The sequence below is a fragment of the Rhopilema esculentum genome, chromosome 13, assembly GCF_057945365.1.
Source record: "Rhopilema esculentum isolate cy_ngs chromosome 13, ASM5794536v1, whole genome shotgun sequence".
Taxonomy (NCBI): domain Eukaryota; kingdom Metazoa; phylum Cnidaria; class Scyphozoa; order Rhizostomeae; family Rhizostomatidae; genus Rhopilema; species Rhopilema esculentum.
This window is the reverse complement of record NC_142827.1, coordinates 828,698-854,917: the sequence shown is the minus strand read 5'-3', so window position 1 is coordinate 854,917 and position 26,220 is coordinate 828,698. Positions and strand designations below refer to the sequence as shown.

Genomic DNA, 26,220 nt, shown 5'->3' with positions numbered 1-26,220 from the left:
CTCTATGCATATGGATTCAGCAGAAAAGCCTTACTGTTCATTCATAGCTATCTAGACATGAGGAAACAAAGAGTAAAAGAAAATGAATCCTTTAGCGAATGGAAAGAAATCGACAAGGGTGTTCCACAATGGTCAGTTCTAGGGCCTCTCTTATTTAATATTTACATTAACGATCTGCTTATGTCTGTAACAGACATAGAGATTTGCAACTATGCAGATGACACAACTCTCTATGCGCGAGACATTAACCCCTCACATGTAATTGAAAAATTAGAGAAAAATTCCTCAACAGTTGCAGAATGGTTTAAAGACAACTGTATGAAGTTAAATAGGGACAAATGCCACTTCATGACCTTTGGCGATCAAAGTAATGACTTAGCCATACAAATAATAGACAACAAGCTATTGCCCACTTGTATGGATGTTCTGTGGCAAACCCTTGATAACAAGATAAACCATATACACGAGAAGGCACTGCGTATCGCATGCAAAAACAAGGTGTCGGATTTTGATACTCTTCTGACTGAAAACAACTGTGTGTCCATACACAAAAGAAACCTGCAGTTACTAATGATTGAGATCTACAAAACTGTACTTAAACTCAATCTAAGCTTACAGTAAATTAATGAAAATCCCAAAAACTCGAACCATCACTCATGGAATCGAAAGCTTGTCCTATTTTGGATGTAAGCTTTAGAACAATCTACCAGAAAACTTGAAAAATCTAAATACTCTTAATACCTTTAAAGAAAAGATCAAACAATGTAAGGATAATTGCAACTGCAGGCTATGTAGAACCTTTGCAGCACAGGTCGGGTTCTTGACATGAATTATCTAACATGATTATTTTCAACTATTTATCTGATTAAATCTTAGGTATTTTAATTTATTTCTTAAATAGCTTTTATATCGCTGTATAATATTATCATTTTTATTCCTATAAACAAGTAGGCTTTAATTAGCTTATCTTCTAGCTACTACTGTAAGAACGCCTACTGTAAATAAATGAATTATTATTATTATATCATCATTCCTCTTCATTCTTCGTATATTGCAAAAGCCGTGCTATTTTTGTTGGAGCAGTGTGAACACTTACCGTATTCGAATAGTATTCATTTGAAAACAGATAAGTGTGAACGAAAACGGAGCGAAACGAATACGGAGCAATGTGAACGTAGCCTAAAAGTTGTTACGAAACCGTAGATTTCGATCCCACTAAATTGCATTTATTGATTTGAAAAAAACTAATTACAATCTAAAATGTTGTTCTTCCAGGAGGTCGTGTTTAAATAGACGAATCTCTCAGCTCTTCAAAGCGACAAATAGTCGGGAGTTCTCTGATAGCAATTGGAATGTGGTTCCAAATTTTGAGAGCATAGTAGTTCAAAAATTTCCCACGTGGTTCCAAAATTTTTCACACGCTATATATTTCTTCTAGGAGTATTAAGATCTCTACAGTACATTGTTGCTTAGTTTGATCGCGAGGATTTTTACTGAAACCTACCCAAATTTAAAGGATAACTGGTCATTTTTTGCGGTACAGAATTTAGAAATGGCTTTGAAAAAAGCAAACATTTTACAACATACTAAAAGCTTTGTCGTCTGACACTCCTCAGAGCATAAAACGTCAGAATCAGGGTCCGAAAGAACACGATGAAAAATATATACCCAGTTGTGGATCGAAATAAGCCAATCAGAAAAACGCAAGCACAAGACCGGTAAAGTTGACCAATCAGTGCCGCGAGCCTAAACCTAAAGAAAAATAACCACTGGAGTCCGAGAAAGAAAACGAACTCCGTCTGTCTACACAATGGCGGCTTTTTCTTTTGTATGTAGATCAACTGCTAGATGGAAGGACGACCGGGCTCTGCCAATTATCCGAAGCATGTCGTCATTATAGAGTTTTGCACAAAATGGGTTGTCTAAAAGATATTGACCAATGGCAGAATCACTTGTTTTAACAGTGTTTCTAGACCTACAATATCGAGGAGGCTGTTCTCTTTGAGCGGCAGTTTTGTTTCTTAAGTTGGAAGGAACATGATGTTTTATCCTATCCACCAATCTTTGGGTTGTGCGTCCTACGTAGGCTACGTAGGACGCACAAATAACTGGTCATTTTCAAATTTTCAATGCTCAACCATTTACCTGACCAGTTATTCTTTAAATTGGCGCTTTCGATTATTAATCGAACTCGGTCCTGCAGACGTTGGAAAGTATCAAATTTAGATTTTGGGAAGGCTACCCAATAACGTTAGCATACCGTAGGTGACTTTCGACAGTGGTGTAGAAGACATTGCAAAGTTTTTGGTGGAATTGTATTTTTTAACATTTTTGGTGACTCAGGTCCTCCACAAACTTTTCTTTTGCAAAATGCAGCCAGGCCCTCATAAAAAGGGTGGGTTTGATTTCCATTGGTATCCACGTTATCATACGTTTCGCTGTCAAAATGTAGCTTGAGCGATGTCTTCAGTTCAGTTAGAAAAGTACTTCTTTGAAGAAATGAACAGGGCAACCCTCGAAAAGCTACATATGGCTATCATGGTGTATTGGATTACCCAGCTATTGGTAACTAGAAATGACACAGCTTACTTCAAATAAGTTTTTATAAAGGGGTATTTTCCAGTATTCTCAAGTGCTTGGGCTGTAAAAATTATCGTGTGCTCCTCTTTGCTTCAAAAAAATTTCCTCTTTGCTTCAAAACCTTCCTCTTTACCTCAAGATGCCATTCTTTAAGAATATGCGGGAAAATTTAAGAAATTATAAAAATAGATTTTTATGACGTCGCACTTTGGTACTCGATACGTGGAACAGTTTCAATTGTTGTCACGGAATTATCCCCAGCAATAAAAGGCTGACAAAATCGCAAATTCAACGATGGTTGGTTTGATCTGCTCATCAGTGAAAAACAGATGTTTACAGTGTTTACAGGTTAGTGCCCTGGGTACCAGACTCACTATATACGTAAAATAATAGAGAGTCTGGTCTAGTGCGCTCCATTCTCGTTCTGGTGAACTTACTTGAAAGAACTGAAGTCTATTTAACAGACTATGCCTGTGAAACAAGACTGTCAGATAAATAACAAAGAAACTCAGTAGTCAGAGGAGTTTTGGGAAATCTCAAAGCAAATGTGTTTTATTAAGTTCTTTAAATTCGACATTTTTAATACAGTGGTAATAGACTTCTGCCTCAAGATAACAATCAAATCAGGTTTAAAACGCCATTTGGCAGCAAAAAACATGTGCGAAGCATGAAATTAAAGTTAGCACAATGCAGTTATTAAATGTTAATCATTATCAAATTTTGTATACAACTTAAAATAAGTCTTTTGTAATTTTCCTCATAAATTGTGTGTACTTTCAACGTCTACTTCCTCACTGTGAAGGCAGCGCGCTCGGACACCGTGGCGGTTAGAATCATCACGTTGGAAGGTCACCACAGCAAATATGGGCAATACGACAAACGTAGCCCCGTATGCCGGGCGAAATATTAGCTATAACTGATTAACTGTGTTTGTTGTTGTTTGCTCTCGGCGCCTTGCGGTGTTTCTTATCTACTGCATTTCACTACAAGGCCTAATTTCTTTGCAACGAGAGGCACAGCCTGAAATATCAGAGACTTTCCAAAGCCAGTTGGCAATATGGCGAAGGTGTCTCCTCTCTCTACAAACAAGGCTTTCAATGCTGTTCTGTGTTCAGTTCCACAACATGCGGAAAATATTCTTTGAGTACAGTTTTAACAGCATCTTTAAACTCAATTTTTACGGTCGCTAGCATTTATTTATGTTCTGTTCTGTTCAATGTTTTATACCAGAGCTAAGTTTATTGTTTCGCTGTGACCTTTGAACGTACAGAAATTTGTACACTCGCTCCTGATTGGTTAATATCAGCACACCAGAACGCGAATGTGGCGCACTAGACCAGACTCTCTATTTTATTTCATATATAGTGGGTCTGGTACCCAGGGTAACAGGTTAGTAGACCGATGGTGAAAGTAAATTAGATTCCTTCATTGATTACACGAGAGAACCGTGCAAAATGGAGTCATTTGGAAGCAAGACAATCGTGATTACAGGGGTGACCGCCGGTCTTGGACTGGCAATGTGTGAGTATTTTGTCGAAAGATCCCATATTGTTATTGGCTGTGGCAGGAGAGCTGATAAAATCGATGATATAAATAACAAATTTTCCAAAGAGAAGAGTAATTTTTTTTGCGTTGATGTCAGCTCAGACGAAGAGGTTGAAGAATGGGCCAAAACCGTGATCCAACAATTCGGTCCACCAGACCTCCTTATCAACAATGCAGGAATTATAAATAGGAATGAAAGATTGTGGAATATTTCAGCTGAAGAATTCGATAAAGTGATTGATGTTAATATCAAAGGAACTGCAAATTGTATACGCCACTTTGTTCCAAGCATGGTGGAAGCACAGAAAGGTGTCATTGTTAATTTTTCGTCTAGGAGGGGGAAAGCAGCATGCTGTGAAGTCGCCCCCTATTGTTGCACAAAATGGGGTATCGAGGGTTTATCCAAAGCACTGGCTCTGGAACTGCCGGCCCCCATGGCTTGTGTTCCTTTGAACCCTGGAGTTATTAACACTGAAATGCTACAAACAACTCTTGGAAGTAGTGCAAAGTACCACATGACCCCTAAAACATGGGCCAAAAGTGCTGGAGACCTGATACTGAGCATTGACAGAAGTTTCAATGGAAAGAGCCTTGATGCTTGATGATGCTCAAACAAAGGTGCACGATGGTTCTTTGATAAATATACTACATTCACTCAAGACTATTACTATGTTTGTGGTTAATAAAAGTTATTAAAAATTCTTTGTTCAGTGCACTTCAGTGACTTTCAAAATATCTGGAAATTCTCTTGACCAATCCACAATGCATCACTAGACAGAACAGCTCAATGTTAATCCCCATTGATAACATCTCCATTTTCTCATGACAGCAGTCAATCATTTCAAGAAGAAAGGTAACAAAACTAACAGGTAAAAAACCCTGCAGGTAAAAAACAACTTTGTAGTAAAACATGCGATTCCGCTATGGGCAGCATTCATTGGAACCCATATTATGCAAACAAGTACAACGGCGACATGTTTCGGATCATTGGCAGATCCCGATCGTCCTTCAATCTATCATTATTGGAAACTATCTACATAAACATGAAAAGACGCTATTGTGTAGACAAAGGAGTTCGTTTTCACCTTAGGACTCCATTGGTAACATTCTCAATAGGCAAGCGGCACTGATTGGTCAACCTCATCAGTCATGTGCTAGTGTTTCTAATTGGCCTATTTCGATCCACAATTGGGTATATTCATTTCCTAACGTAGAGTATTCGATCCATGTTTTGACGTTTTAAACTCTGAAGAGTATCAGACGAGAACAAATGTTTGCTTTTTCTAAGCCATTTTTAAATTTTGTACCACCAAAAGAAACCAAAAGATTGTTTGCAAATTTCAAGCAGACATAAAAGAAGATTTTAAGGATCTCATCACATTCGTTAAGCTTAGAGGTATGCTGAGGTGGGCAAGTTTTTCTTTATCCTTTCTTAGTTTATGGTTGCAAACAAATTTATTACCACTCTCAGTGCCGTGCCAAAGGGCTATTGTGTAACAGTGATAAGACCTCCTCAAAATCCTTGTCACTTCGAGTAGGTAACGAAATGGTTCGAGAGTGAACACAACTCGTGTTGAGGTTAATCACTGACTGAATTACTAAACAAAGAATAAGTGTTATATGCAAACGAAAGCGAGGTTAGCATAATTAACACGTATGATAATTAATGACATGCATTCCTACTACATTTGCATTCCTCTAGTGCCGTAGTGGTACCTTTGTGTCTGAGTTGGATATAACGAAATTGCAAACTGAACTTATGTAATTGTTTTTAACTGGATTGAAATTTAGCAGATTACTTGCAAAATACTCATGTTATTTAGTCTAATGATCCCAACGAAAGCGGCATTAAAAATAATTTCGATCTCTGGATGGTTGCCTCTTTGGCAGAATTGACAATAATCCCAAGGAGTCCGGCAAGTCCTTTTGTAAGCTCGGTTTCAATGTTTTGAGTAATACTGCTGTCAGTGTTGCATTCCTTTCTCTACGGAAAACAACTTCAATTTGAATTTCTGGTACAAAATTGAGGATTCAAATAAACTTGTTTTTACGACCGACTTTTCGATTTGTAAGACTTCTCGTGCTTTGCCATGGTTGCTTCAAGGTAAGGAGAGTATTTGGGACGTTTTGTACAATCGGAACGGAAGCGAATCTCTTGACGTGATAAAGAAGGTCATTAACATTTCATAACATCATTCATCTCATCATAATTAAAAAACTCTTAAGAAACAATGAGTATTGACATTTCCAGAACATTAAGAAGCTGGATTACTCAACATCGACCTTTGTTCCTTTTAAAAAAATGAGTGTATATGCTTCTGCTTGTTCAAAAGATCTTGATGGAATTTTGCGTTATGTTTAGATCTATAATCGAAATCCATGTCATTTCTACACTCTAAGCATTTTATCTTGTTTCGCTTTGTGCGAGCTCTTTGCTTCGGTGAAATTTTCTATCGTTAACCTTCAACTAAACTGTTATTTGTCAAATCGAGCGTGCACCTTCAATTTTCATAGAACTCCTGGCTACAAAGTAAGTCGTAAGCGGCGAATATGCCTTTCAGAAAGGAAGTAACATCTCTAGGCTTGCGTTTCACATAATTGATATGAAATGTCTTCCAGGAAAAGGTATTACATGGTTTCCTGATAAGGTTAGTCTATGCTACTAAATTGCAAACAAATATATTTCACTTCCTGTCAATTGATGAGTGGCTCTCTAAATAAAATTTAAAACCAGCTGTTCGGTTTGCAACAATTTATATGTAAAAACAAAAACGGTCAACAACACTTTCTATGCGAAAAGGCAGATGTACTCTAATTCTTCCCCGAAATACCGACTCGCTGCTATAGTTCTGTCGGCAAAAATTTACCGACGGCTTCTACAAAAAGTGGTGACAGCGTCTTTGCTTCTTTTGAAGCCAAATCTTTGCAGCTTATCGGTAATAAAAGAAAGCAAGATCTGGCATATTTATTGCAATGTGCATATATTTGCAAAGTGTTTCTGGAGCAATACTGCTTCGCCAATCCGTTTTCATTTTGTTGTAAGCAGATATCAACCTTTCAAGACCACCAGATTGCGGTTTTGCTGCGATAATAGGCAGTTTAGCATGGGCGACGATAACCATAACGATAACGATAGGAGGCTTTATTACCTTAATGCGCAGGCGTCAGTGGAGATTCCCCTTCCGTTATCGTTCTCACTCATGGTTCTAGTACGATAGAAATCTGATGTATCGTTCTGTGACAACGATAGGATTCAGTGACGGATTTGCTGAGTTTTATGAGAATTTTCAACTGGAAATAGCTTCATCAGCCACTGAATTAACAAGCCTCAAGTCATGCGGGTGAGTTTTTTGTTTCTCTTGTTTGTTTAAAGCGATTCATAATTTTATTTTCATGATGGAATTGGGCCTACCTATATTGTAAAGATTCACATAGGCTGCAGCGATGAAATTCAATAAAAATTCTGCAATTTCGGTAACAAAGATTGAGAAATTAAACTTTTTTATTACTCTAATATTAAACAAATTCTTTAAAATTTGTGTCAAGCGACCAAGGTCGTTATTTTCTGAGGGTTTCGACCTTAAACTACCAATGTTGAGAAGAAGATTGTTCGTGTTTTGGCTGGAACGTGTATTTACCATCTCTCAAATTTTTTCAAGGTTCTAGTGGACATTTCAAATGACTGTCATTTGCCCAATATGAGATGAGCTTTAATGCGAGATGTCCTGGCAGCAAAATTTTGTTAGACGAGGGCTGGAAGAAGGAAGGCTGTGCAGAAAAGGAGGAAAAAACGCTCGTGCTTTTCCTTTTGTTAACTGTGTAGTATTTTGTATATAATAACTCTACATTGGAAATAAGTTCATTCATTTAAATTGAAAATCTCTTTTCTCAAATCGGAACTTTTTCGGTATCAGTTATCTCATAGTGCACATATGGAGTATGAAACTTTCAGATTAAATTTAGGCCTTTTTGTAATTCCAACAGAAGAGGATAATCTTCGTCATTGATAACATCAAAGCTGTGTGTGGCAGCAAGAACTTAATTAACATTTTGACGATCATATTTTATTTAGCTAAATAATTTTTAACATTTGTGGGGCATTCAAAACTAAACTTTCGTGCCAAACAAGGAAGTGTGTCATGCGGCAGACTCGATCGTTATCGGTATCGTTATCGTCGCCTGTGCTTAAACTCTCTAATACGAGCCAAGGCAACTTGTACAGCGATGAATCAAAAATGTGCAGTGATAAATTGAAAAATGTGCAGTGATGAATTTCTTCACTTTTCAGTTTAAAATACTCAAAATACTACTGATTACACTACTAAGACAAATGAATACCAACTATCATCGAGAATCAATTGAGATTATGGAATCAAGCTACGTGTGGAGCTCAACTAAAATCAACGTTAATAATAAAAATAATATACAGTTAATCACAAACGCACTTCATAATGCCTTTGAATTTGAAAATCCGTACCGTATGCTAGTTATACGACGTGGCAAAACTCAGCCATCTCAGTATGAGTTTGCGCATCCCTTTTTGAAACGATATTTCAAGTAGAGGCATCAATGCTTGCTGCTAGGTTTCATCAGCCATTTTCTACTCTTTATGATAACCAAATAAATTATATCTTTATGTATCTTAGGCACGATGACACTTGGGGACTGGGGGCTAAAGCCCCCCTTTTTCAGAGATAAAAATTTTTTAACCCTCTTTTTTCTTATTTTTGAAAACAAAGTATGAAATAATAAGAGAATAAATTGTTTATATGCTGTTTGATTTTCTTTTATCTTTTTACTAACTTGTTCAGCTATATTTCTATTATTTTTCTATGATTTGCATTAATCTGAAAGATAACATTCTAGTTTTCATATCATTGCAATGTCTACATTTTGGATGTGTAAACCTGGCCTATTGAAAATACTCGAGACAAAGAAGATGCATATTTCTGTTCAGGAAGTAAAATTCTCTCAATTAATACAGCAGCTTTTTGTTACTCACATCGACGTGCACTCTGAACCAAAGAGTTTTTGCGCATGATTCCTCCCCTCCCAAACTTTTCCTAAAAATCAATAATCGATGTTTCCCTGAGGATCGTCGAATTGTTTCATCTGAGCGATATAGTAAATTGTTAAATTTTAGTCTGGGAGATGCATTTTTTAGCCGTTCTAGAAGGCCCAATTTCAAAAATTCTCTTTCGCATCGAACCCAACCATGGTGGATCCTCATGTATCACTAAACTTAATTCTTAGCCCCCCCCCCCTCCCCCAGGCTCAATTTCGCTGCGCCGTTCCCTGTATTACCAATGTTATACCGTTGATTCATATTCCGAAAGTAGGCTTTCAAGACTATCCTAATAAACGAGCATTAAGTATCACCCCCGGATAAACTAACAACACTTTATCTGCAACTTGATAGTAAGCGAAAACAAAGAAGGCGTTTATGTAGAATCTCTTCTGTCAGTAAAGGTGTCTAAAAACTATTTTGCAAAGCATTTTTCTGGTCAGATGTATACATAATCAGTATTAGCTGTAGTTAGGCTGAATTACACTGAATGTGTCCCTGAAAATAATGTAAAACGTTTTTGTTCCAAGAGATCCAGTCAAAACTTAGCCACACCCCTAGCCACACCCTATCTGGCCACGAAAATCGGCGATTTACGCTGTTTTGTGCAGTAATGAAAATTCCTTAAATCAATGCCTGCTGTCACCTCTAGCATTGTTTTCAGCTGCTTTGGCCTTGTTCTTTTTCAGCAATCATGCACACAGCATTGCAGCTTCGTCGAAGTACTGGTTTTGAGCACGGTGAAATTTCGGCAAGTAAAAACTATATGAAACTGAGGCATTTCTTGTCGTGGTACCTACTTCAGGTGATCGAGAAAAAACAGCTATATAGAGAACAGCAAACACAAAATATATTCACCCAAGGTAATTTGAAGTCGAACAACCAAGATTTTAACCAACAAAACGTTGGCTACGCCCCGCCATCAGCCCTCTATGATATGAATATAACTTGAGCGAATGAGGCAGTTTTTGATGAATCTGAAATAACAGCAGTCTTCTAGTGTTTTAAGAAATTGATGCAAAAACTTTTTTGTGCACGTTTTCTTCATCTCAATCATCCAGGCATATGCGACACTTTTCTATTAATCTAAAAAGGGCATGTTGAGCACCTCCCCTGAAGCCACAAAGTGGCCTAAAAAATTTTTTGCAAAAGAGAGTAATCTGTTGTGACACTTGTCAGAGTTTACTGATTGGCGTGTAGTTTTTTGTTTGTTCCATTATAATTTTAAAAGATAAACGAGACATCTGCTCGCTCCAGTCTGTGCGGAAATTCACAGTTCTCAAATGATTTGTTCATATGATGGGTGATTACCTGATGGCAAAGATCTGAGACCATTTCATGCGAGTCGTTCAGTACTTAAACGCTGGTTTTTTCTGATTTCATCCCAAACAGAGGTTGGGTTGATGTAAGAAAAATCAAATTTATCTTCCTCCGCAAGTTGGCCTACATTTCATTTGAACATTTGAATGTTTTGATGGTTCTTGTACTTATTTATCGCTTGTAGTACTGGATCTTCTTGAATCACGTCCCGAGGGGTCCTATTTCTTTCTATGGGAAGATCTAGGGGATCAGTGATATTCACAAAATACGAATTAAAACACTTCCATATCATTTTATCCATAGTCATTAGAAAAATCTCTGGTCTGGAAGTCCTTTGTTTTCTCCTTTTGTTTCGCGTGCCGACTTGAGCCAGCCTATTCGTAGGTCACATGATTAAAACAAGTGCACAAACAAATTTTGATATGGCAGATGCCGATATTTAAGAGCGCAGACAAGCCTTAAACTCAAACACAAAGCTTAAAATCTTTTTCACAGCATCAGCAGGTTTATCACATTATACTGAAATATAAATAGGAATAATATTGGGTATTAATGCAATAATAAGAAACCTTTAAAGACGATATATCGTAAACTTGTTGGCTGAAGGATACATGGAAAAAACTCGAAAAGAGCTATCGGGTTCAATTAAGATTTTATCTTGAGGCCATGTATCCTATTGGAGGGGTTTAGATTTAGAAGCTACTGCGCTGTTTCTTCTTGTGAAATGAAAATCAGAACAAAAGCAATAACAAGATGAAACGTAGAAGTAGCGAAATAAAGTAATAAAGTTGTAATGACTGATAGTCAATCTACTGCTTTTGGAGCCACGACAGGCTCTAGCGTCCCAGCTTCTGACACGCAATCAGCATTCACAGCATCAGCTGGCAGTCTACCCAGCGAATAGTTTAGATATTATAATTTTTGTCAAAAAAAGCTAGATGAACTGTTAAACGACGAGATTTTTCCCGACGTGGATGGCTTAGTATCAGAGAACTCAGTTGTGCAATTTGCAAAAAGCACTACAACAAGAAAAGTGGCTGTTTCTTCAAGAAAAGCAAAGAAGAAACAAAACATCGGTGTTTCCAGGGCAGCTGGCCTATCCGCCAATTGGATATGTCAGATATCATAGAATTGGTAAAATTTTCGCAAACTGATTTGCAACAAAATAGCTGCTAATGTTGGGTCTGCGCACAGGCTACGGCTATTCATAAGGCCTAAAAGCGATTTTTCATCACCAATTTCATTTTAACGGATTCTTTAAAACAATAATTGATGGAATGCTATGCCGTCTTAACGGAATGTAGCGATGGTGAACAGTTTTTTTTTTACTTTTTTATGGCACGGTTCTGCAGTTTGCAAATATTCAATTTCCAAATTGTGCAGCCAGCTCTTTTCACTTCTTTTTGTTGAAAAATCTGGGAGACAAATTGTACAGCTTTTTCTGGAGACCACAGCAAGCGACCTCAGAAAAACCATTGCCGATGAGCGATAAAGATTTTGGTTGCATACAATACTTATCTGGCTAGATTGAACACAAATTTTTGAAAAAGCAAGAAACAGCTCAAAATACGAATATGACATTAACCAGACTTTAATTAGGTTACTGGAGAGCTTCATTGAAGAACGGTCTGTATCCCAAATACTGATAAAACCAAGAGGGGGTTTGATAAGAGCTAAAGATAAAATCGAGAAATTCTTTACTCAAGCAGGGACAGAATATTTTTTGCAGATACAGACTTTGCCATTCTTCAATCTTCCTCTGAAATTAGCATCAATTTCACGATATTTTAATAACATATGAATAAAAACGCTTCTCTTCCTTTTACTCCATATTTATTAAACGCACAGCTAGCTCAAGGCATGTTAATAACATAGCATACTTGATAACCTGATGATAAGTTTAAATTATAATGTTAAAACGACACGGAATTTAAAAATTTGAACTCTACCGAGCAAAAGTTATGCACTCATTTGACCACGTGATATCGTTAAAATGAAACAAAAAGTTAGAACAATGGGCTTCCAGACCAGAGATTTTTCTGACTATATTTTATCATCACGAAGGATGCGACCATCTTCAACCAAAACAATTTTTCCTTTGTATTTACTGTTCCTTTCGAAAAGATTTGTTTGAAAGTCTTGCATCTGAAAGTCAAGATTTGCATAGAAATCTTTCTTGCCTGTTTATTCATCTTTACAACGAGGTCTCTCTGAAATTTGTAAATCCGAATGTCTCTACCTATTCCTGTCCTATTAGCAATGGTTTTAAGTCTGGTCCTAATTTATGGTCAAACTTTCTTTAAAAAATATCCATACAGCGGCTACCTCCAATCAACGGCCAAACGGCCACTTGAGAGTGCCCCATTGCCTAATTGTACAATTAACGGTCAAGCAGGTAATATGTTACAAAGAAAGGAAATAAAAATGAAAAGGAGTCAAGATTTCTGAAGACCATTTGCTATTCTCAGCCTTTTCGTATCATTTTCAGCCTCCCAATAGTGGTCACCTCTAAAACGACCTCTTAATCATCATTGCTTTCAGGTCCACTCTGACCCGGAGTGGTAGCACCTGAAAGGGTCCCTAGTATAGGGCAACATACAGCTGGACGTCGGCAGCAGGCGTTGGTTTGGTTTTGTCTGAGCGGAGGAACTCGACAGAGTCAACGGTTGGAACTAACTGGTGGTTAGGTGGAAGATTAATTTCAACTACAATCTGGATGCACATACCATAGTATATGGTACTGTGCTAAATGGAGAGGAGATTGGCACCACCGTTTAGTATGAAGCCTCGGTAACTCCCATGAAATGTCTTATAAAAACCACAATTCCATACTGGATCGATCGAGGCCCAGGACAAAAAACGACTGCGCTGTTTCTTCTTGTGATTAGAAGCTTGAGATGCTTGTGATTAATTAATTAATTGAAATGTCCTAGGCATTGCAGAATTGCGATGGACTGGTATTGGTGAAACAACCACTTCCGATGGCCACAAGCTGTGGTACAGCGGAGACGAGGAAACACATACATGACGTCGGCATCCTAGTTGAAAAAGAAACAGCAAAGTCAGTCATCGACTGCACGAAAGTTTCCAATATATTAATGACGATCAGAATAATGAACGAGCCTCGAAACTTGTCTATAATACAGGAGTACGCGCCAACGGCGGATAGTGATGAAGAAGACATTGAGCAGTTCTATGAGGACCTGGAAAACTAGTGAAGGACAAACCAAAAAATGATACCCTCATTATCTAAAGGGATTTCAATGCTAAGATTGGCTACATGGAGAAAGAAAACTGGCAAGGTATGATTGGTGACCATGTTGTAGGCACTACTAATGAGAGAGCCCTGCGGGTTGTGGCATTTGCAAAACAATATTATCTTGTTTTTGCAAATATTCTTCATAACCATAAACTATTCAGAAGAACTTCCTGGAACTCACCTGCAGTAGCATACACAGTCAGATCGACTACACACTACATCTTAGTCGACAGAAGAGTGCAGTCTGGTATAAACAGACTAAAGACCAGAGTCTTTAAATAACCAAGCATTGGAAGTGACCATGATCCTGTTATGATAACATTCAAACTATAACTAGCTCAATACAAAAAAATTGCAAGGCGTGTAAAAATTGATTTGCACAAGCTGAAGGACGAAAACATAACAGACAAATGTAATGGTGAACTTGCAGGAAGATTCGCTCCACTCTTGCTTTTGGAAGATAACCAACAGATCTGTTACATCAGTGACGAATTTACTACCATCACAGTAGAAACAGCAAAAAAACACAATTGGAATTAGAAAGAAAACCAAAAAACCATGGGGACAAAAGAGATTATAGAAAATTCGACGAAAGAAGACACTCTGACACAAAACATGACAAGCGAAGCGGAAGTCAAGAGAAGAATTGGAAGTGCATCAAGTACTCTGGCTAGAATTGGCAACATTTGGAAAGCAAGGAAGCTTAACAAACATCAGAAGTAAGATAAGTAAGATTAATGAATACCATTGTGACAAGCATCCTCAATATGTTTGTTAAATTTGGACAGTCACAGGGCCGGCCATGACGCCTCCACCTTTCTGCAGAGCAAAATGATTTTTTTAGGCAAAGTGGAAAGAAATCTAGTCTACAATTCTGTAAGTAACTGTGTATAGTAATTTCTTGGATATGACCTAAGCTTCGGCTTGGTAACTATGTATTTACCAAAGAAGACATAAAGAATATTCAAGATGGGAATTTGGTCAAAATAATTAGTAATTTTCCAAGTTGTACAGCAAGTAATAGCTTGACTAAGGAAATAAATCGAGAATCCTGGTTCAGGATAACTTGGTGCCGGCACCAAAAATGTGGTCTTGTCTTTCCTATGGCCTGACCCTGGCTCCAAAGGTCTATTTGTTGACAGAAAGTTTCTCAAAAACGTTACAAAAGAGAGAAATCAGCTGTTGAAGGAAAAGAAACTGCTGGAAAGAAAACTTTTGAATTTTTGAGAATATGAGAAATGAAGAATCAGCTGATCGCTTGATTACGAGCTACAATAAAAAGGTTGTTCCAAAAATTTACAAGACCTTTCCTATTACATGTCAACATTACAATAGAAGACGCATTGATAAAAGAAATATTTCCTCTCATGTTCCTTCAGTAAAATCCATCTGAGAAAGAGTTTCTATGAACTATGAACGTGGCCTATTTCGATGAACAACTGGGTATAAATATTTCCTAGCGTAAAGTTTTCGATCTATGTTCTGACGTTTTAAACTCTGAAGAATGTCAGACAAAAAGCTTTAGTTTACTCGAATGTTTGCTTTATTCAAAGCCATTTTAAAGACAATTAAATACATTAAGTTCTATCAAAATTATGATTTATTGTTGAATTTTGGTTTATCATATTGTATTATATTGGATTGCTTTTCATCGTTTGTGCTGTTCGTACCTACCATTCATGCCTGTAGCTTTAGCTCTTGATTTCCTCAGTAACATTCCACGCTCATCTTATCTGTATTAGCGCAGTAATACTCTTTGTGACCAATTAATACTGCCAATGTAGGTTGGCAAAAGCAATAAACAGTCCCGTTTCAGTTTAAGTACCACGACAGTCCCTTTTTAAAGTTTTGATAGGCATTTGCATACTAAAATGCATCTCCAATGTCAAAGGATGATTTGGCTTTGCCCATTTTTAATAAGATATCCATATAAGGACATGGGGGAAAATTATACATATGTGGCAAATTAAAGCTCATTTTACTGCTTTAAACGTACTTTTACCAAAACAGATAAACTATCTTTCATATTAAACTGTTTTGACAAGATTTATTTTGTTAAAAACATCATTCCAGCTACCTTTTTTCCTTCGCAGAGAATAAGCAGGATCTTCTCCTGATTCAACTCCCATCTTACCCCCCCCCCAAGATAAACAGCGGCAAGTCCCCATTTACCATCACAATTCAATATTCCCTGTCAGGGGCGCCTACCTTGGAGGGGCTGCAGGGGCAGCTGCTCTTCCTGCCCTCTTACAGAAGGGCCAGAGGGGGCAAGCAGTGCCCTTAAATATTCACCCCTGAGAAAAGATTATAGAATTTTGTAGATATTTGATGACTAGTTTGACAACTTTCATAATGTTAATTTTCATTAGAAATTTAGAAAATATTGAAATCTCCCTTTTTTGCTGTCGACTTTTGATCTCGAAAAGCTCTTTTCAGAAGACGATAAAAAACTTCAAAAATCAACGGCGTCTTATAAAATACTGACTATTTTGCCCATCATCAGAACAAGGATGTTGCGCTTATTTCATGCCTTGATGTAAGAAACATGCTGAAGTAAACAATCATTTGATATCCATCTAATTTGTGCGACTATTATTTTCCTTTTTACACTCCTAATGCTTTTGCGACCATGGAGTCTTGAGACTTAGTAGACAATCTAAGTCTTACAGCCAGCCCATGTATGATTTCCGTAAAACCAAATGTTTCGAATAATGAAAAGCCATTGAATGTCCATTACCATGGAGAAATGTAGCAACATTTTGCGTACGTTTAGAGCCTTTGATTGCAAAAATTCAAGCTGTGTGGGTGGAACAGACCCATAATAATACTTTATTTTGCATCCTCCCCCCATCCCTCACAAATAATCGATTTTGGAAGTGGAAAGATTCTACTTTTTGCCCTCAGTGCCAACACTGCGACAACACTGTTCCCAGTCGATAAAGAATTCGAAACGAAACTGGTGTGATACTAAAATCTGCGTGGCACCCAAAGTGGTACTCCCCGCCACTTCCGTCTGGTCCAGAACAACACCAACAGCATTAGACTTGTCAGGCCTTTCCCGCCTCAAAGTTAACTTTGAATGGTGTCACTCTAGATATGTTTAAAAGGGTGTTCAGCCGTTAAATGGGGATTTTATGACTCGTTCTTAGGGTGTTTTAGGGGTGTTCAGCCTGCTCTCAGTCTTTTAGAACCGACGTTGATCTGATCAGGTTTACCGCTTGTTTCGTTCCGCAAAATGGCGTCGTTAGAAAGAAGCAAGGCCAACAAGACAATCGTGATTACAGGGGTGACAGCCGGTCTTGGACTGGCAATGTGTGAGTATTTTGTCGAAAGATCCCATATTGTTATTGGCTGTAGCAGAAGAGCTGACAAAATCGATGAAATGAATAACAAATTCTCCAAAGACAAGGGTCAATTTTTTTGCGTTGATGTCAGCTCAGACGAAGTGGTTGAAGAATGGGCTAAAACCGTGATCCAACAATTCGGTTCACCAGACCTCCTTATCAACAATGCAGGAATTATAAATAAGAATGAAAGATTGTGGAATATTCCAGCTGAAGAATTCGATAAAGTGATTGATGTTAATATCAAAGGAACTGCAAATTGTATACGCCACTTTGTTCCAAGCATGGTGGAAGCACAGAAAGGTGTCATTGTTAATTTTTCGTCTACTTGGGGAAAAACAGTATCTGGTGAAGTCGCCCCCTATTGTTGCACAAAATGGGGTATCGAGGGTTTATCCAAAGCACTGGCTCTGGAACTGCCAGCCCCCATGGCTTGTGTTCCTTTGAACCCTGGAGTTATTAACACTGAAATGCTACAAACAACTTTTGGAAGTAGTGCAAAGTACCACATGACCCCTAAAACATGGGCCAAAAGTGCTGGAGACCTGATACTGAGCATTGACAGAAGTTTCAATGGAAAGAGCCTTGATGTGTGACAAATTCTTAATTCAGATCTGAAACAAGTGTGCATGATTTGATGTAGTTTAATGAGACCTAGACAGAATAGTTTTGATGGGGTACATTTTTTAATGTGTCACTCAATTTTTTTACCATAAACCGTATTCAAGACTATTTATCTATGTATGTAGCAATTATTATAAATTAAATGTTCACTATGGTTCAGTTTACTTTAAATAATCTAAATTTAAATACATAAATTATTACTATATAGCATACATTTGGCATGTCTTTGGTACTAATAGAATTGTCTCTTTTTACAAAGTGACATCTTTCTTTGGCCTACCTCTTCCAACTGGAACTACTGTCACTGTTTTGCATTTAATTTAGGCTGAAATATGCTATGCATTCAATTTAATTTGATTAAACGAAACATAAAAAATTGCACAGTGTAAACACTGGATTGAATGTCTTAATGGCTGTTTTGACAAAGTGAAACTTTTTTAAAAATTTGGATGTGTTCAACTTTCACCCAATTTTTTTTATTGTATTCTTCAATCCTCCTTGGCACCTATTTCTTTATTGACCTGCACTGCACTTCAAGAGCTTCATTCTACCAGCCAGGTTTTTTTTATCACACTATATTCTGAAATTCTTATAAATGACTGGAAAGAGTCAAAGAATTAAAAATACCAAGGAGTTTATTAATTTCTGTGGAGAGATGAAAGCTTTCTTTTGGACACAAGATCGCCTCTGTATCGCAATAGAGATGCTCAAGAAAAACAAAATTAACCAACCTTCCAGAGAAGCTTTCATTACAGGTATGCACATATATCTAGCTTTTTCGATAGTTTTTTCCAAGTACGATGACTCGTAGAAACGTGTTTAATAGGGAATGATCTACATATTTTTGATTGAAAGTATTCAAATATTCATGGTGGGCCCATGTATCATTTTCATATTTTTGAGACCAAAAAGCCTAAAATTGTGCATCCCCTAAAGCTTCAATTTTTAAATCATCGCAGATAACAAAATTATCTCAAATTAACTCATAGTGGAAACCAAGCTTAAGAGCTCATCAAAATCTTTGCAAGACATTATCAAGAACCTCTGATATTTGTCACCTTCTTCCAAAAAAAATTCTTGCAAAAGCATGTTATCAACTCCCAGCTCATTTCTTTGGCTGAATGAGCTGGGAGCGATTGCAATCACAGCGGGAGCAGCAACACATTCTTCATTGGACTCCAAATGAGGGAGTGCTTTAAAAAAGTGTTTCGATTTAGTGAGTGAGTGTCAATGGAGACATTCTTTCATTTAAATGAACTATTTGTTTTATAGAATTCAATTAAATGCATAGCATATTTTAGCCTTTACACTAGCCCTCTCAACTATTCTCTCAATGTGTTGAAACCAGCAAAGTTGTCTATTCTGCACCCATGTCCCAATTCTTATTAGATTTATTCTACATCTAAGTTCATCAGATGTATGTCTGTCTTTTAGGCTTCTTAACAATACACAACCGCAGCCCTCACTGTCCTGGTTTTGCTACTTTACATCATACCATGCATACATGGAAGATAGAATCCATACTTGGCTAACAATGGTATCAGCTTGCTGGTTAGTAATAGCAAATTTCCCTAAACTTACTCCATCCACTTCTAACATTTGCTATTACCAGTGTCATAGATACGGGGGCAGGGGGGTGTGGGAGAGTCAGAGGGCCAAAACCCTCCTTTAAGGCAAAATTGCCATTTGTTGGAAAATTTCTAATCTTGTCAGAAAAAAAATCATCATTGTTTTTTGTTTCTTGTATCAAAGTGTTACATTTTGGAAATGAATATGACAATTTATCTGATTGAATTAGTGAGATGAAATGATTTCTTCCAGTTAGGTATTGCATTCACTTCTTTTTTCATGATAATAAAAATTGCAAATAACAAGAGCCTTAAAATTGATAAAAAGTTAAGAACAAGTTAACCAAAGTACAGTAAAATTATGAAGTCCCCTTAAACTGTTGCCAAAATTGATTTTTTGAGTTCTTTCCAAACACCTCATTTAAAGAGGAGACTATCAGATTACTTTTGCAGTATGATTATTGTAACATGACTTTGTATGGATGATAATAGTTTGTTTCCTGGCGTAGTTCAGTTCTATTGGCCTGATGTTATGTTTGAAATAATGAGAAAATGTTAGCTATTCTAGATATTTGTCAGAATATCAATATTTCTAGGCCCCACCCATGGACTTCCTTTTTACACCCCTGGCAATGGCGGCGCCAGCCACTAAGCTCGGGGGGGGGGACAAACCAAAAAAATGTAAGCCACGCCCTTTTCACCACCAGAAAACGCCCTTTTACTAACAAGGAGCGCCGATTTTATCCGAAGGGAACGCCGATTTTATCAGAAGGGAATGCCTAAGACTAGCTTTTGTTTGAAAATTGGCAGTTTGAAAATCGTAGGATTACATCACAAAAAGTACGGTGTCAAAATATTACCCCTCCCCGACATTTTCTCATCGAATTCAGACGAAATACAAACTCGATTCTGCTGAGAAGTGGGGGGGGGACGTGTCCCCCTAGTCCCCCCCCCCCGTGGCGCCGCTACTGGCCCCTGCATATATAAACTAGCACCAGCACCTCTTGCAATGATATCACAAGGGTAGTAAAACTTCTGAACTCTGTCAATGTGAACTCTGTAATCCAAATATACTCTGTCAATTTGAAAAATTGCCAACTGTCATTTTTGCTGGGTGCCCCTCGCCCATAAACTTGTTGTTATCTTTTAGCTTTCATGGAATCTCAACCAAGATAACCCCTGACAAGATGAAGTAAGCAAAAATAATCTTACTGTTTGTATAGTATTTTTAGGTGTTCATTTATCAACTTTGTTATGTATTATTTTGTAACCATTGGTCTTGTTATTGGCATAGATAGTCTCCTCAAATTGTTTAGGGAGAAATTTGAGATACAAGCTTAGCTGAATTAAAATGAACTGAACTGACTTTTATAATACAATGAATTATTAAGACAATAATATTTATCACTTGAAGGCATATGACAACGAGCGGTTGAACAATCAAATTGCGCACAGAGAAAAATATGTCAACCGTTTCTGCAAATTGGTGAAATCCTAGAGCAATGGTTTCACATGAACAGTTTCCAATTCCTTTCTTGTGCGCGTGCTCTGAGCAATTTGGCCTAAGTTATTTTTGGATGCGCTGTACTTATGCATGTCAAATGCTTTGAATGAATAGTATTGCATACTAAGAGAGTAATTTCACAGTTGATAATAACATTGAAAGGGCGAAGCTTAAAGTTGCTACTTTGAACTGTCTACTTTGAACTGTCTTCTTTGAACTGTCTTCTTTGAACTGTCTACTTTGAACTGTCTTCTTTGAACTGTCTTCTTTGAACTGTCTACTTTGAACTGTCTTCTTTGAACTGTCTTCTTTGAACTGTCTTCTTTGAACTGTCTACTTTGAACTGTCTTCTTTGAACTGTCTTCTTTGAACTGTCTACTTTGAACTGTCTACTTTGAACTGTCTACTTTGAACTGTCTACTTTGAACTGTCTACTTTGAACTGTCTTCTTTGAACTGTCTTCTTTGAACTGTCTTCTTTGAACTGTCTTCTTTGAACTGTCTACTTTGAACTGTCTTCTTTGAACTGTCTACTTTGAACTGTCTTCTTTGAACTGTCTTCTTTGAACTGTCTTCTTTGAACTGTCTTCTTTGAACTGTCTACTTTGAACTGTCTACTTTGAACTGTCTTCTTTGAACTGTCTTCTTTGAACCGCTACTTTGAACCGTCTTCTTTGAACTGTCTTCTTTGAACTGTCTTCTTTGAACTGTCTTCTTTCAACTGTCTTCTTTGAACTGTCTTCTTTGAACTGTCTTCTTTGAACTGTCTACTTTGAACTGTCTTCTTTGAACTGTCTTCTTTGAACTGTCTTCTTTGAACTGTCTACTTTGAACTGTCTTCTTTGAACTGTCTTCTTTGAACTGTCTACTTTGAACTGTCTACTTTGAACTGTCTTCTTTGAACTGTCTTCTTTGAACTGTCTTCTTTGAACTGTCTTCTTTGAACTGTCTTCTTTGAACTGTCTACTTTGAACTGTCTACTTTGAACTGTCTTCTTTGAACTGTCTTCTTTGAACTGTCTACTTTGAACTGTCTACTTTGAACTGTCTTCTTTGAACTGTCTTCTTTGAACTGTCTACTTTGAACCGTCTTCTTTGAACTGTCTAATTTGAACTGTCTTCTTTGAACTGTCTTCTTTGAACTGTCTACTTTGAACTGTCTTCTTTGAACCGCTACTTTGAACTGTCTTCTTTGAACTGTCTTCTTTGAACTGTCTTCTTTGAACTGTCTTCTTTGAACTGTCTTCTTTGAACTGTCTTCTTTGAACTGTCTTCCTTGAACTGTCTTCTTTGAACCGCTACTTTGAACTGTCTTCTTTGAACTGTCTTCTTTGAACTGTCTTCTTTGAACTGTCTACTTTGAACTGTCTTCTTTGAACTGTCTACTTTGAACTGTCTTCTTTGAACTGTCTTCTTTGAACTGTCTTCTTTGAACTGTCTTCCTTGAACTGTCTTCTTTGAACCGCTACTTTGAACTGTCTTCTTTGAACTGTCTTCTTTGAACTGTCTTCTTTGAACTGTCTTCTTTGAACTGTCTTCCTTGAACTGTCTACTTTGAACTGTCTTCTTTGAACTGTCTTCTTTGAACTGTCTACTTTGAACTATCTTCTTTGAATTGTCTACTTCTAACTGTCTACTTTGAACCGTCTTCTTTGAACTGTCTACTTTGAACTGTCTTCTTTGAACTGTCTTCTTTGAACTGTCTACTTTGAACTGTCTTCTTTGAACTGTCTACTTTGAACTGTCTTCTTTGAACTGTCTTCTTTGAACTGTCTTCTTTGAACTGTCTACTTTGAACTATCTTCTTTGAACTGTCTTCTTTGAACTGTCTACTTTGAACTATCTTCTTTGAATTGTCTACTTCTAACTGTCTTCTTTGAACCGCTACTTTGAACTGTCTTCTTTGAACTGTCTTCTTTGAACTGTCTTCTTTGAACTGTCTACTTTGAACTGTCTTCTTTGAACTGTCTTCTTTGAACTGTCTTCTTTGAACTGTCTTCTTTGAACTGTCTTCTTTGAACTGTCTACTTTGAACTATCTTCTTTGAATTGTCTACTTCTAACTGTCTACTTTGAACCGTCTTCTTTGAACTGTCTACTTTGAACTGTCTTCTTTGAACTGTCTTCTTTGAACTGTCTTCTTTGAACTGTCTTCTTTGAACTGTCTTCTTTGAACTGTCTTCTTTGAACTGTCTGCTTTGAACTGTCTTCTTTGAACTGTCTTCTTTGAACTGTCTACTTTGAACTGTCTACTTTGAACTGTCTTCTTTGAACTGTCTACTTTGAACTGTCTACTTTGAACTGTCTACTTTGAACTGTCTTCTTTGAACTGTCTACTTTGAACTGTCTTCTTTGAACTGTCTTCTTTGAACTGTCTTCTTTGAACTGTCTACTTTGAACTGTCTTCTTTGAACTGTCTTCTTTGAACTGTCTACTTTGAACTGTCTTCTTTGAACTGTCTTCTTTGAACTGTCTTCTTTGAACTGTCTTCTTTGAATTGTCTTCTTTGAACTGTCTACTTTGAACTATCTTCTTTGAATTGTCTACTTCTAACTGTCTACTTTGAACTGTCTTCTTTGAACTGTCTAATTTGAACTGTCTTCTTTGAACTGTCTACTTTGAACTATCTTCTTTGAATTGTCTACTTCTAACTGTCTACTTTGAACCGTCTTCTTTGAACTGTCTAATTTGAACTGTCTTCTTTGAACTGTCTACTTTGAACTATCTTCTTTGAATTGTCTAATTTGAACTGTCTTCTTTGAACTGTCTACTTTGAACTATCTTCTTTGAATTGTCTACTTCTAACTGTCTTCTTTGAACTGTCTTCTTTGAACTGTCTAATTTGACCTGTCTTCTTTGAACTGTCTACTTTGAACTATCTTCTTTGAATTGTCTACTTCTAACTGTCTACTTTGAACTGTCTTCTTTGAACTGTCTAATTTGAACTGTCTTCTTTGAACTGTCTACTTTGAACTATCTTCTTTGAATTGTCTACTTCTAACTGTCTACTTTGAACTGTCTTCTTTGAACTGTCTAATTTGAACTGTCTTCTTTGAACTGTCTACTTTGAACTATCTTCTTTGAATTGTCTAATTTGAACTGTCTTCTTTGAACTGTCTACTTTGAACTATCTTCTTTGAATTGTCTACTTCTAACTGTCTACTTTGAACTGTCTTCTTTGAACTGTCTAATTTGAACTGTCTTCTTTGAACTGTCTACTTTGAACTGTCTTCTTTGAATTGTCTACTTCTAACTGTCTACTTTGAACTGTCTTCTTTGAACTGTCTAATTTGAACTGTCTTCTTTGAACTGTCTACTTTGAACTGTCTTCTTTGAACTGTCTACTTCTAACTGTCTACTTTGAACTGTCTTCTTTGAACTGTCTAATTTGAACTGTCTTCTTTGAACTGTCTACTTTGAACTATCTTCTTTGAATTGTCTACTTCTAACTGTCTACTTTGAACTGTCTTCTTTGAACGGTCTAATTTGAACTGTCTTCTTTGAACTGTCTACTTTGAACTATCTTCTTTGAATTGTCTACTTCTAACTGTCTTCTTTGAACTGTCTTCTTTGAACTGTCTTCTTTGAACTGTCTTCTTTGAACTATCTTCTTTGAATTGTCTACTTCTAACTGTCTACTTTGAACCGTCTTCTTTGAACTGTCTAATTTGAACTGTCTTCTTTGAACTGTCTACTTTGAACTATCTTCTTTGAATTGTCTACTTCTAACTGTCTACTTTGAACTGTCTTCTTTGAACTGTCTAATTTGAACTGTCTTCTTTGAACTGTCTACTTTGAACTATCTTCTTTGAATTGTCTACTTCTAACTGTCTTCTTTGAACTGTCTACTTTGAACTGTCTTCTTTGAACTGTCTTCTTTGAACTGTCTACTTTGAACTATCTTCTTTGAATTGTCTACTTCTAACTGTCTACTTTGAACTGTCTTCTTTGAACTGTCTAATTTGAACTGTCTTCTTTGAACTGTCTACTTTGAACTATTTTCTTTGAATTGTCTACTTCTAACTGTCTACTTTGAACCGTCTTCTTTGAACTGTCTTCTTTGAACTGTCTTCTTTGAACTGTCTACTTTGAACTGTCTTCTTTGAACTGTCTAATTTGAACTGTCTTCTTTGAATTGTCTTCTTTGAACTGTCTTCTTTGAACTGTCTACTTTGAACTGTCTTCTTTGAACTGTCTTCTTTGAACTGTCTTCTTTGAACTGTCTACTTTGAACTATCTTCTTTGAATTGTCTACTTCTAACTGTCTACTTTGAACTGTCTTCTTTGAACTGTCTAATTTGAACTGTCTTCTTTGAACTGTCTACTTTGAACTGTCTTCTTTGAACTGTCTTCTTTGAACTGTCTTCTTTGAACTGTCTTCCTTGAACTGTCTTCTTTGAACCGCTACTTTGAACTGTCTTCTTTGAACTGTCTTCTTTGAACTGTCTTCTTTGAACTGTCTTCTTTGAACTGTCTTCCTTGAACTGTCTTCTTTGAACCGCTACTTTGAACTGTCTTCTTTGAACTGTCTTCTTTGAACTGTCTACTTTGAACTATCTTCTTTGAATTGTCTACTTCTAACTGTCTACTTTGAACCGTCTTCTTTGAACTGTCTACTTTGAACTGTCTTCTTTGAACTGTCTTCTTTGAACTGTCTACTTTGAACTGTCTTCTTTGAACTGTCTACTTTGAACTGTCTTCTTTGAACTGTCTTCTTTGAACTGTCTTCTTTGAACTGTCTACTTTGAACTATCTTCTTTGAACTGTCTTCTTTGAACTGTCTACTTTGAACTATCTTCTTTGAATTGTCTACTTCTAACTGTCTTCTTTGAACCGCTACTTTGAACTGTCTTCTTTGAACTGTCTTCTTTGAACTGTCTTCTTTGAACTGTCTACTTTGAACTGTCTTCTTTGAACTGTCTTCTTTGAACTGTCTTCTTTGAACTGTCTTCTTTGAACTGTCTTCTTTGAACTGTCTACTTTGAACTATCTTCTTTGAATTGTCTACTTCTAACTGTCTACTTTGAACCGTCTTCTTTGAACTGTCTTCTTTGAACTGTCTTCTTTGAACTGTCTTCTTTGAACTGTCTACTTTGAACTGTCTTCTTTGAACTGTCTTCTTTGAACTGTCTTCTTTGAACTGTCTTCTTTGAACTGTCTTCTTTGAACTGTCTTCTTTGAACTGTCTACTTTGAACTGTCTTCTTTGAACTGTCTTCTTTGAACTGTCTACTTTGAACTGTCTTCTTTGAACTGTCTTCTTTGAACTGTCTTCTTTGAACTGTCTTCTTTGAATTGTCTTCTTTGAACTGTCTACTTTGAACTATCTTCTTTGAATTGTCTACTTCTAACTGTCTACTTTGAACTGTCTTCTTTGAACTGTCTAATTTGAACTGTCTTCTTTGAACTGTCTAC

The 26,220-nt window shown here is 36.9% G+C and overlaps 1 protein-coding gene and 1 pseudogene across 1 annotated transcript; both read left to right on the top strand.

Annotated features, from left to right (window-relative positions):
* The first annotated feature begins 3,985 nt into the window (after nt 1-3,985).
* LOC135692102 (uncharacterized) lies at nt 3,986-4,840 on the top strand (annotated as a pseudogene).
* Nucleotides 4,841-16,793: 11,953 nt separating this feature from the next.
* Nucleotides 16,794-19,270, top strand: LOC135691923 (uncharacterized). The gene has a single exon (XM_065209926.2). The coding sequence runs from the start codon at nt 17,005-17,007 to the stop codon at nt 17,707-17,709; it is 705 nt and encodes a 234-aa protein (XP_065065998.2). The 5' UTR covers nt 16,794-17,004; the 3' UTR covers nt 17,710-19,270.
* The last annotated feature ends 6,950 nt before the right edge of the window (nt 19,271-26,220 follow it).

Coding starts and splice junctions, on each gene's coding strand:
- LOC135691923 (XM_065209926.2), top strand. CDS start 17,005: ATGGCGTCGTTAGAAAGAAGCAAGGCCAACAAGACAATCGTGATTACA.